The sequence below is a fragment of the Xenopus laevis genome, chromosome 6S (assembly GCF_017654675.1).
Source record: "Xenopus laevis strain J_2021 chromosome 6S, Xenopus_laevis_v10.1, whole genome shotgun sequence".
NCBI classification, from domain to species: domain Eukaryota; kingdom Metazoa; phylum Chordata; class Amphibia; order Anura; family Pipidae; genus Xenopus; species Xenopus laevis.
Genome location: NC_054382.1, coordinates 20,239,149 through 20,250,141, shown reverse-complemented (window position 1 = coordinate 20,250,141; position 10,993 = coordinate 20,239,149). Strand labels below are relative to the sequence as shown.

The window sequence follows — 10,993 nt, the reverse complement described above, 5'->3', positions numbered from 1 at the left end:
TGTATGTCTATTCATTTCTTCCCAACATTTATAGGGGTTTTACATTTCTTTTTTGAGAATTGAGACCATGACTTATCTCTCAGTATTATTATATCTATAGTGTCAGAGCTCGGCTATTGTAACCAACATGTACATATATTTTGGGGCAGATTTATCAAGGGTCGAATTGAAAATTCAAAATAATTTTTTTTGAATTTTGAGCTATTTTTGTGTACTTCGACTAGGGAATAGTCCAAATTCAATTCAAATTTGAAAAAAATATGAATATCGACATTTATCATGTACTGACAATTTAATGGTACCCAGGTTTGGTCGACAACAAATTAACTATTCATATATAACACTATTTTCAGCTATTTTACACCAAAAAGGGTTATTGTCCAGCTCAACCAGTCAGTGTCGGACTGGGACGCCAGGGGCCCACCATAAAACTTTAGACCAGGGGCCACTCACTACTAATATTCTTCATCTCCTCAATGAACCTCTATTCTCCTAGTCTCTTTTCTTTACATACTATAATCAATTATTACACCTATTTAGCCTCTTTGTTCTCATAGAAATAGGGAATGGCCATGAAATAGGCCAAAAGTTTAGCAGCATGAGGGGCCACTGACACCTGGGCCCACCGGGAGTTTTCCTGGTATCCCGGTGGGCCAGTCCAACACTGAAACCAGTAGAGCAAAGGTTAAACTTGACTCTAGCACAAAAGGCAGGGTCTTCGCTAGGTGAAAGAGAAGAAGGAAGGGTGTATGTAGTTGAACTGCAGCTTGCAGAGGCTACTATGCTTATAAATAAAATAAAGTACACCGGGGTTCTTGCAGCAAACAAACAGTTTATTGTCCAAGAAAAATGATCCATGGGGTTAATATTCACAATCCACAGAGGAAATAGCAGACAAGATGTTAAATAACCAGGAGAGTTAGGCAGAGACAGCAGAATGTGGCACCTTATGGAAGTAATAGGGTAGTTGAAGGTGCACCTCTAGGATGGAATGCCCAGGTGTGGTCCAGATCTCATACATTGGAATAATCAGGGAGAATAAATCTAAAGCCTGATTCCCTATCCAGCTGTGGTCCCTTCACTAAAGGCAAACTGAGAGCCAAGGGGAGAGCTTCTCCCTACTACAATCCCTGTAGGAGCACAGGCTGCTCATAATATTTACCCAATCCATCTTACTCTCCTAGAGAGTGCTATAAAATAATCTGACCTGTCTCTTAATACCATAGGGACATATTAAACCTATGGGTCTCTATGTATCTTATCAAAAACCCCACTTTTAAAAATGTTTCAGGCTTCAAGGGTGCTTATTACACTTGAGAAAAGTGCAGACAAAGCCTAAAACATGTAGTACTTGTTACTTGCACTTGCAGCAGTATTCCATTGTGTCCAGATCTCCTTCTATTTTCTTGGTCTCTGGTATAACCCTATTGTATTTTTTTCTGGCTGTTAAGTGCAGGATATCAAATAGAAAGTTGGGACATTTCAGTAACAATCCAGGACTGTGGGTTGAGCTATCAAAATCGGGACTGTCCCACCAAAAACAGTACAGTTGGGAGGTATGTTGTTACGACTTGCAGTATATGTAGGGTGTTTCAGGTTTCAGTCATCTCTCATATCCCTATTTCATATATCTCTTTGTCAGAACCTCAGCTTCTCTATCATAGGCCTCAATGGTTGAGTAGTAATTCCTCTGCCACTTAGGATGCAGTTTGCTTTTTTTTCTGGTTGGGCTTTTAAAGGGGAAAACACCAGTTTTTCGTAGGAAAAAAAACGGGATTTATTAAAGTCCGATGGTGTTAAAAATACAAATAAAAAAGTTCTTCAGCTCAGACCTGTCTAGCTGACATAGAAGTCAATGACAGATGTCCCGTGATCTGTATTCTTTAATGCCTTACTTTCATAGGACATGAAGGCTGTGTATGTTCATACTCCATACATAGTCAGTAATGATAATTTCATTTCTCAGATGGGAGAACTAAATACATGATTCACCGTCTGTCTGCGGATACAAAGCTTCGGTTTATGTCATGATCAACGTATTGGAAATGACAGAGAGAGAGAGAGAAACAGCAACCAATGACTTAACTCAGAATGTCACTGTCTTTTAAGTGTTCCACCGATACTGGTTTAGTTTCAATTGTTTAATTTAAGACAAGGCTTGAGATTTAGACATGTGGAGGAAGAGAAGTCCCTTATTCAGGATGATTTATCTACAAGCAGTAAGACAGTACAATACACTGGAAGAGCTGGTGATAGTTTTATAGCCTTCCTTAGAAATAAATGAGAATTCCAATATATTTTAGCATATGCTGGAGACAAGAAGAGTGAAAGTAGTAGTAGTAGTGATCAGTAATGGCCAATTGTGGTAATGAGTTGAAAGATATGAATGATATAGACAAAGAAATTAGGGATGCACGAAATCCACTATTTTGGATTCGGTCGAACTGCCGAATCCTTACGAAAGCTTCAACCGAGGTCCGAATCCGAATCCTAATTTGCATATGCAAATTAGGGGTGGGTAGGGGAAAACATTTTTACTTCCTTGTTTTGTTACCAAAAGTCATGCAACTTCCCTCCCCACCCCTAAATTTCATATGCAAATTAGGATTTAGATTCAGAAATATTCTACCAAATCCGAATCCTGCTGAAAAAGGCCGAATCCTGGCTGAATCCCGAACCAAATTTTGGATTCAGTGCATCCCTAATAGAATTTAAACCTACGCTCCTATTGCCTTTGATGTCTGCATCTGTTTTTTTATTCCTGGCGTAAAGGAGTGAGATGTTCCATAAATACCATTTGGTATACAAAGCACTGAAGCTATGTCTTGAGGTTCACAGGGTCCAGTTACAGTCATCATTGTGGTGTAACTAGTGGTGTAACTAGATGTTACTGGGCCCCACAACAAATCTATTTTAGGGCCCCCAAAATATCCAGAGGTTGTCCTATAATACCAGTATATAATGAAACTGCTCATTAAGTAGGGCCTCATTGGGGCCCCTATACCACCTTGTTCCCCCTGCAGCCATAGGGTGTCCAGGTCCGGATTTCTGGAAAGACCACCAAGGCCTGGGCCTAAGGCAGCTGAATTTTATGGTGACGGCACGCTGCTCAACCACACCCACATCGGTTCTGAAACACTGGGGATGCGCAGGAGATAAAATAGTTTTTTAGATTTCCTGTGCACCAATCTCCATTGCTTTAGTTCGGATGGTGGAAATTTGCGCGAATAAAAGGGAGGGGATTGGGGTGAATGAATGCCAGTGGGCCTGAGGTGACTGCTATATGGATCCGGCTTTCTCTGTAGTTACGCCCCTGAGTGTAAGCTTCTTGAGACTAACCCTTACTACAACAAGTTGTACCCTCAGATCTAAATGGAGGATAGGTGAGTGGGTTTGGCAAGGATGTTGACATGATATGTGGTGCAGACCTGTGATAAACAAACTATAGTTATGGGCTTTAATATAAATAGGTTGCTAGCCAATAACATGCAGTTGTGAAGGTTTATACCAGGGTGTAACTGTAGTGAAAGCACTATATTAAAAGTAGACAAGGATTGTAGTAGGCCCATTCTAATGAAGATTCATATATATATATATATATATATATATTTTTTTTTTTTTTTTCCAAGAGGTTGTTTGCAGACTTCCTGACATTCAAGTCTTTTGTCTGAGAAAAAAAGAAAAAACTCGAATTGAGTTTTAAAAACTCAAACCGAGTTTTATTCAAGTTTTCGGTTCGATCCTACTCAACCGAGTTGAAAAAAAAATTGATTTTTTTTTTTTAATAAGTTTTGATTGGTCGAATTTCGAGTTCATGGGAGTTTTTATAAACTCACATGAATTCGAAAATTCGACCTTTGATAAATGTGCCTCCCTGTCTACTAGAAAATCATTTAAACATTATGGGGCAGATTTATCAAGGGTCGAATTGGAAAATCTAATTTTTAAATTCGATTTTGAGTTTATTTTAGTCTAATTCGACTAGGGAATAGTCCAAATTCAATTTCAGTAAAAAAAAAAATAGATTTTCGAAATTCATCATGTACTGTCCCTTTAAGATTCGATTTCGACTATTCCCATCTGAAACCTGCCGAATTGGTGTTTTAGCCTATGGGGGACCTCCTACAATCAATTTGGGGTCGTTTGGTAGACTTTTGAAAATCGAATTTTTTTTTTCAAAAATGGTGAAAAATCTCGAATCAAATTCAATTCCAGTTTGCAGGTCGATCTGAATTTAAAAAAAGTCAAATTTTTTAATATGTTTCGATTGGTCATTTTTTTCCGAATTTCGAGTTTATGGGAGTTTTTGGGAGTTTTTATAAAAACTGTAAATTCGACCCTTGATAAATATGCCCCTAAATTAACCCAATCATATTGAATTGCTTCCAATAAGGATTCATTATATCTTAGTTGGGATCAAGTACTGTTTTATTATAACAAAGAAAAATTTGGATCACTTGGATAAAATGGAGTCTATGAGAAATGGCCTATAATTCGTAGCTTTCTGGATAATAGGTTTCCAGATAACGGATCCCATACCTGTTTTGCATCAGGTTTAGTCTATTGACACCAGTATAGGTTTTACTGCATAACCTTTTTGTGTATTTGTAAGTTTATTTATTAATTTTTAATCATTCCCATTATGCTAGTAGCTTTCATGTTTTTTTGCAATGAATTTACATCCATTTATTGAAATAGTAGCTGCCACTTCCAATTTGATATGATTTCGGTACTTCTCCAATTTATTATTTAATTCATATGTCTATAAACTATATATTTCATATGCTCAGTATTCACATGTGAAACAGTTAGACTTGATCACTGTGACATCATTTATCTGGCAGCTTTAATACTGGTCTGGTCCGGTTACCAGGAATGGTCATTATGACATCATCAGCCTGGAAGCAATACAACTTTACTGATGACTGTGAGTCATTTGATGTCTAGAGCTGGACGTATACACTACTATCAGTGGACACTCCTGCTTCTGGACACATCAAAAAGAATTGTGAGTACAAAAAAAATAACTAGATCTGTTTGTTTGTGTTTTTATGTTAAACTGTATTATATATGATAGATATATACATAATATATAATGACAAATAGATGTATAAATTATTTAAGTTAACTGATATATAATGGTGATATCTGCACATATAAGACTGATCTTTATGCGGCTGTGGGCCCAGTAACATAATGTTACACTGATTTTAATATAATATAAATATATGTGTAGATATTAAAACATTCTCCAAGTTTGTGCCATATTCTGTTGTTACTGGCTGTGGTCACTATGACATCATTGTACGACTTATGACATCATCAGCTTGGAAGCTGTAAACCATTATAGCTCACTGTGAGCTCATTTGATGTTTCGAGCTTCATGTGAACACTACTATGTAGTTGTTAGTGGGCACATCATTCATCTTTTTATATCAAAAATAACTGTGAGTACAAAAATAAGACTTTTTTCATGTGTTTGTGCTAAACTGTATAATATACAATGGCAAATAGACTTAAATTATCTAAACTTAATTGATAAGTAATTTTAATATATGCATGTACAATATGTTAAAATTGTTATGGGTCTGTTAAAAGCTTTGTGTACCTAGTAAAAATGTAATTAATGAAACTCATTTTTGTTTTATGAAAAAAAATAGAATTAATGGCATTGCTAGTTTTTATGTTGGTTGATCAGATTCTCATTTGCATTTTCCTTTCAGTCTTTTTTTCAGAAAAACATCTGTGAAGGCCGTGGGAGACCCTCCTGCCCAGCAGTGATGGGTCCTGCGAGTCTTCCTTCGTTATTTATTATCATCATTGGACTAATTCAAATATTTTTTGGTACCACATCAGGTAAATAGCTAATTAATTCTCTTGCATTTTACCAAGTCCCTGATTCCTCACATGATCTTATGACTTGGGGAGGTGTGATCAAAAATGCAGGCGTCAAGTGATATGGGACAGAAATAAGGTAAGAGATGGAAATGTCGGATTAAGTCGCAGCGTTCATCCGACGCAACATGGCTGTCGGATGCGGCGTGCAGCGTCTGCATCCGACAGTCGTGATGCGTCAATGGACGATGCAACACCATCCAATGTTCCTATTGCTTACCTTATTTCCGTCGCATCCGACTTGACACCTGCGTTTTTGCGCAACGCATTGGGTAGCGTCGAAATCACCCGTGGACTTCCTCCTTTAAGGCCATGGTATATTATGGCTAACAATAAAATCCTCTGTGTACTGCATGTAGTTTGCCCTCTGAGAACACTTAGGGGGTTATTTACTAAACAGTAAATGCAAAAATCACGAAAAATGTGTGATTTTTTTTTAAATAAAATCGGACTTTAAATAAATCACAAATATTTCAGAATTTATTAAACCCAGAGGATGGAAAAGTCTGAATCTGAAAATCCGGCATCTCAGACCTGTCTCAGTCCCAATGATTTTTTGCTGTGCGCTGGGTTTCGTGTTTTCGAAATTTTCGGAGTTTTCAGGAAATAATCTGAATTTTCAGGTGAAAACTCCAAAAAAATCGGATGAAAAATCTGAAAGAATTGCGAAAATCTGATTTTTTTTTTCCCACAAAACAAATTTTCGGAAAAATATAATAATAAATAAGCGCAAAAAACCAGAGCAGATTTGATCGGAGTTTATAGCAGAAAATATTGAGATCAGTTCTGACTTTGATAATCAACCCCCTAATTCTTAGTTCATGTAACCCGTATAATCCCAGCCTTAGACTTTAACCCTTGGTGGGCAGCCCCCCAACATTGCTTCATTTATGTCTGTAGCTTTCAAGATTCTAATGTTTTTTTTTCTCTCTTTCAGGTTTTAAGGTTGAGAAATTCACTTTATTCAAACCTAAACTCATATTCAAAGCCAATACTATGGGTCTGATACCATGCAAGTTTCACACAAGGCGTCCCCTCAATCCATTAATAGTTGAACTAGAATGGGGTTTCATTCCAGTGGGTGAAGATAAATACAAGCCTTTAATACATCTGTATGGAGACCATATCAGACTGGCATTGCACGAATACAAGGATAAGTATCAGGTTTTCAAATCCCTGGTGGCAAAAGGGAACTGTTCTCTGGTGATAAATCCGACAGACATTAAAGACAGCGGAATTTACCAAGTCAAGCTGAAAATTAAAGAAAAGGTGTTCACGCCTCCTTCATCAATAAAAATTACAATTGTGAAACACGAAAAAGGTAAGTTAAGGGAGAGAGGGATTTGTAAACCCAATAAGTAGTGCATTAACCTACTAAATATAATGTTTATGAACAGGGTCGGACTGGGGGGCCCGGGGCCCACCGGGACTGCTGTCCAGGGGCCCCCCGCCCCCCTACTAAAACCCGTCGGCCCAGCCGTTCGGCGCGCATGCGCAACAACGGTGTTTGACGCGCATGCGCATGCTTTTAATTTGTCTATCTGATCCCCCCCATGTTCCAATATTAGGGGGCTGCATATTTGTGCAGCAGTATACTATTAGCTTTAGAAGCTATAAGAGCAATAACACATGAGGAGATATCGCTGGTGGGAGAACATTTGGGTCACTTCATTTATCTGAAGTTGCCCGCTATTTTCTCTTGCGCCAACTTTGGAAAAATATGGCGCCGCATTTGTTTTACCATCAGTGATTCTCTTTATTGCTGGTTAGAAAGCATTTCGAGGAGAGTAGTTGCCCGCAGAAGAAGAGATTTGTCACGGTTGACTAATCTCCTCATTTGTCATTACCCTAACTGGCAGATTGAGAAGGGACAGTCAGGTAGGAAAAACAGTCAGATTTAGGAATCTTAAGGTAGAAAAGCTGCGGCATTAACATAACATATTTGCTTAAGTACATGCTGGAAACCAGTTGTGTATAGAAATGCGGCATTAAATACCTTTATGTTAATGCCACATTTCTATACAGAACTGGTTTCCAGCATGTACTAAAGCAAATATGTGCGTCCTACAAATTTGCCATCATCTTAGTATATCTATCATTTGACATATATATTGGAATTTACTTAGTTGCTTTGCATTTCAGTTGATACACGGACGGCGAAACACAAGACGGAGGCTACAACTGCTTTGCAAAGCACTGCCATAATGGAAACAACTGCAACACCACCAGATGAGACTGATTTTATTGAAGACACCATCCTTCCAAGTCTTACAGGGAATGAGAAGATGTTTGGGATAATAGTGATATGTGTTGCATCACCCCTTGCGCTATACGCAGTGATAGGAATTGTTATATGGTAAGTAATATTTCCTTTATCTTGCTCTAGAATATAGAACAGAAGACAAAAAAAAGTATAAAGACAATAAATAGATGAGTAAGACCTTTGGTTATTATGCAAAAAATAATCCCTCCACTTGTATCTGCACTCTCTTGTGTCTGCACCCAAAGGCCTAAGTGAGGACACATGGAGCGGATTTCAGATGATTATATTTATATAATAAATAATATTTGCCATTCGTGCTTTCAGTGCTGGACAGGTGGGACGACGTACAATATATTTCAGTGCATAGTTCTGCAATTCTCAGCAATATGTGCAGAAACTCAGATCCTTAAGTTGTATTTGTATATGAAAAATGAGTTGGTGTTTAGAAACATTATGGAGACGTTTTATTTATTTTTTTCCTTTTTTGCAGCGTGGCCTACAACCGAAGGAAGAAAAAAGGTCAAACTGGTGATGTAGAAAACCCTCCCGTAGAGGATTCAAACGCAGGGTAAGTAAGCATTTAGAATGTTTTTTTTATTTCCTTGGCAGCTTTTGACATGTCTAGGCCAACCTGTGAAACTACAACAGGTTATTAATTAACACCCAGGGGCAGATTTATCAAGGGTCGAAATTTCCAATCCATGGGAGGTTTTTTTTTATAAACTCCCATAAACGCGAAATTCAACCAATGAAAATGTATTTTCAAAACCCGGGTGAATAAGATCGACCAGAAAACCCGAATCTAATTAAAAAAAACTTGAATGTCAGGAAGGCTGCAAACAACTACAAATTGATCCCAGAACATCTCCCATTGACTAAAACAGCAATTCAGCAGGTTTTAGGTGGCGAAGAATAATCAAATTTGAGTTCTTAAAGGGCCAGAGTATGATAAATCTTGAAAATTGAATTTGAATTTTTTTAAATAAATCTAAAATTTAATTTTAACAATTCACTAGTCGAATTTGACAGTTTTGGCAATAAAAATACTCGGAAATTTGAATTCTAAATTCAAATTTTCAATTCGACCCTTAATAAATCTGCCCCAAAAACAAGTAAGTTACTTTTATATGTCAAACAATCCATCACAAGTTACAGAGTGAAGTACTGATGGGTGCAAAGGAGCCCTGTACTCAAAGCAAAGAGTTGTGTATTTTGCCTCAACATGAGAATTTCATAGTGGCCTGGTGCAGTGGCAGAAATCTTCATGGGGACTCCTTCTCATTGGCCAAGTACCCACCCTTCACTCGCCATACAGCAGACCCCCGTGGCTTAGGCCCTTCGTGGCCGTGGGGACTGCTGTATTATATAGTACAAGAAGCAGTGCTTTTTCCTATGTGCTTTTCACCTTGCTTCATAGTAATAAAATGGAAAGATCGCAGGTTACATAATCATTTAGGATTGTGTAACCTCATAATTTTATCAGTTTTGTGGGGAAAGGGGTTCTTCTTAGAAAGGATTCAGCACCAGATTTTCATTTATTCATTTATTATGGGTGTGCAGGAAAGAAGAAAAAGCCATAGACGATAAAGATGAGAGTGAAGAAATCTCATCAGATACGTATGAAAGTGCTGAAAGTGCAAGTGACTCAGCTGATGACAATTCTAGTCAGACTGAAGAAGAATCTTGATGAAAAGAGTAAAAAAGGCACCAGAGAAGAATAAGAACTGAAGAGAATAAGATCCAACAAGATATCAACTTTATAAAATACTTTTTAAAATAAATGTTCTATATTAATAGTTTAATGTATGTCTATTCATTTCTTCCCAACATTTATAGGGGTTTTACATTTCTTTTTTGAGAATTGAGACCATGACTTATCTCTCAGTATTATTATATCTATAGTGTCAGAGCTCGGCTATTGTAACCAACATGTACATATATTTTGGGGCAGATTTATCAAGGGTCGAATTGAAAATTCAAAATAATTTTTTTTGAATTTTGAGCTATTTTTGTGTACTTCGACTAGGGAATAGTCCAAATTCAATTCAAATATGAAAAAAATATGAATATCGACATTTATCATGTACTGACAATTTAATGGTACCCAGGTTTGGTCGACAACAAATTAACTATTCATATATAACACTATTTTCAGCTATTTTACACCAAAAAGGGTTATTGTCCAGCTCAACCAGTCAGTGTCGGACTGGGACACCAGGGGCCCACCATAAAACTTTAGACCAGGGGCCACTCACTACTAATATTCTTCATCTCCTCAATGAACCTCTATTCTCCTAGTCTCTTTTCTTTACATACTATAATCAATTATTACACCTATTTAGCCTCTTTGTTCTCATAGAAATAGGGAATGGCCATGAAATAGGCCAAAAGTTTAGCAGCATGAGGGCCACTGACACCTGGGCCCACCGGGAGTTTTCCTGGTATCCCGGTGGGCCAGTCCAACACTGAAACCAGTAGAGCAAAGGTTAAACTTGACTCTAGCACAAAAGGCAGGGTCTTCGCTAGGTGAAAGAGAAGAAGGAAGGGTGTATGTAGTTGAACTGCAGCTTGCAGAGGCTACTATGCTTATAAATAAAATAAAGTACACCGGGGTTCTTGCAGCAAACAAACAGTTTATTGTCCAAGAAAAATGATCCATGGGGTTAATATTCACAATCCACAGAGGAAATAGCAGACAAGATGTTAAATAACCAGGAGAGTTAGGCAGAGACAGCACAATGTGGCACCTTATGGAAGTAATAGGGTAGTTGAAGGTGCACCTCTAGGATGGAATGCCCAGGTGTGGTCCAGATCTCATACATTGGAATAATCAGG

At 37.7% G+C, this 10,993-nt stretch overlaps 1 protein-coding gene across 1 annotated transcript; it reads left to right on the top strand.

Moving 5' to 3' along the window:
- Window positions 1-4,741: 4,741 nt before the first annotated feature.
- LOC121394996 lies at window positions 4,742-10,114 on the top strand. The gene is made up of 6 exons (XM_041567423.1): window positions 4,742-5,008; window positions 5,724-5,856; window positions 6,833-7,216; window positions 8,038-8,251; window positions 8,649-8,726; window positions 9,719-10,114. Exons 1-6 carry the CDS (start codon window positions 4,922-4,924, stop codon window positions 9,843-9,845), a joined length of 1,023 nt encoding a protein of 340 aa, XP_041423357.1. The 5' UTR covers window positions 4,742-4,921; the 3' UTR covers window positions 9,846-10,114.
- The last annotated feature ends 879 nt before the right edge of the window (window positions 10,115-10,993 follow it).

Excerpts from the sequence above, each read along its gene's own strand:
- LOC121394996 (XM_041567423.1), top strand. The coding sequence starts at position 4,922 with ATGACTGTGAGTCATTTGATGTCTAGAGCTGGACGTATACACTACTAT. Across the intron at positions 5,009-5,723 it reads TGGACACATCAAAAAGAATT|TCTTTTTTTCAGAAAAACAT; the intron begins GTGAGTACAAAA and ends TTTTCCTTTCAG. Across the intron at positions 5,857-6,832 it reads ATTTTTTGGTACCACATCAG|GTTTTAAGGTTGAGAAATTC; the intron begins GTAAATAGCTAA and ends TCTCTCTTTCAG.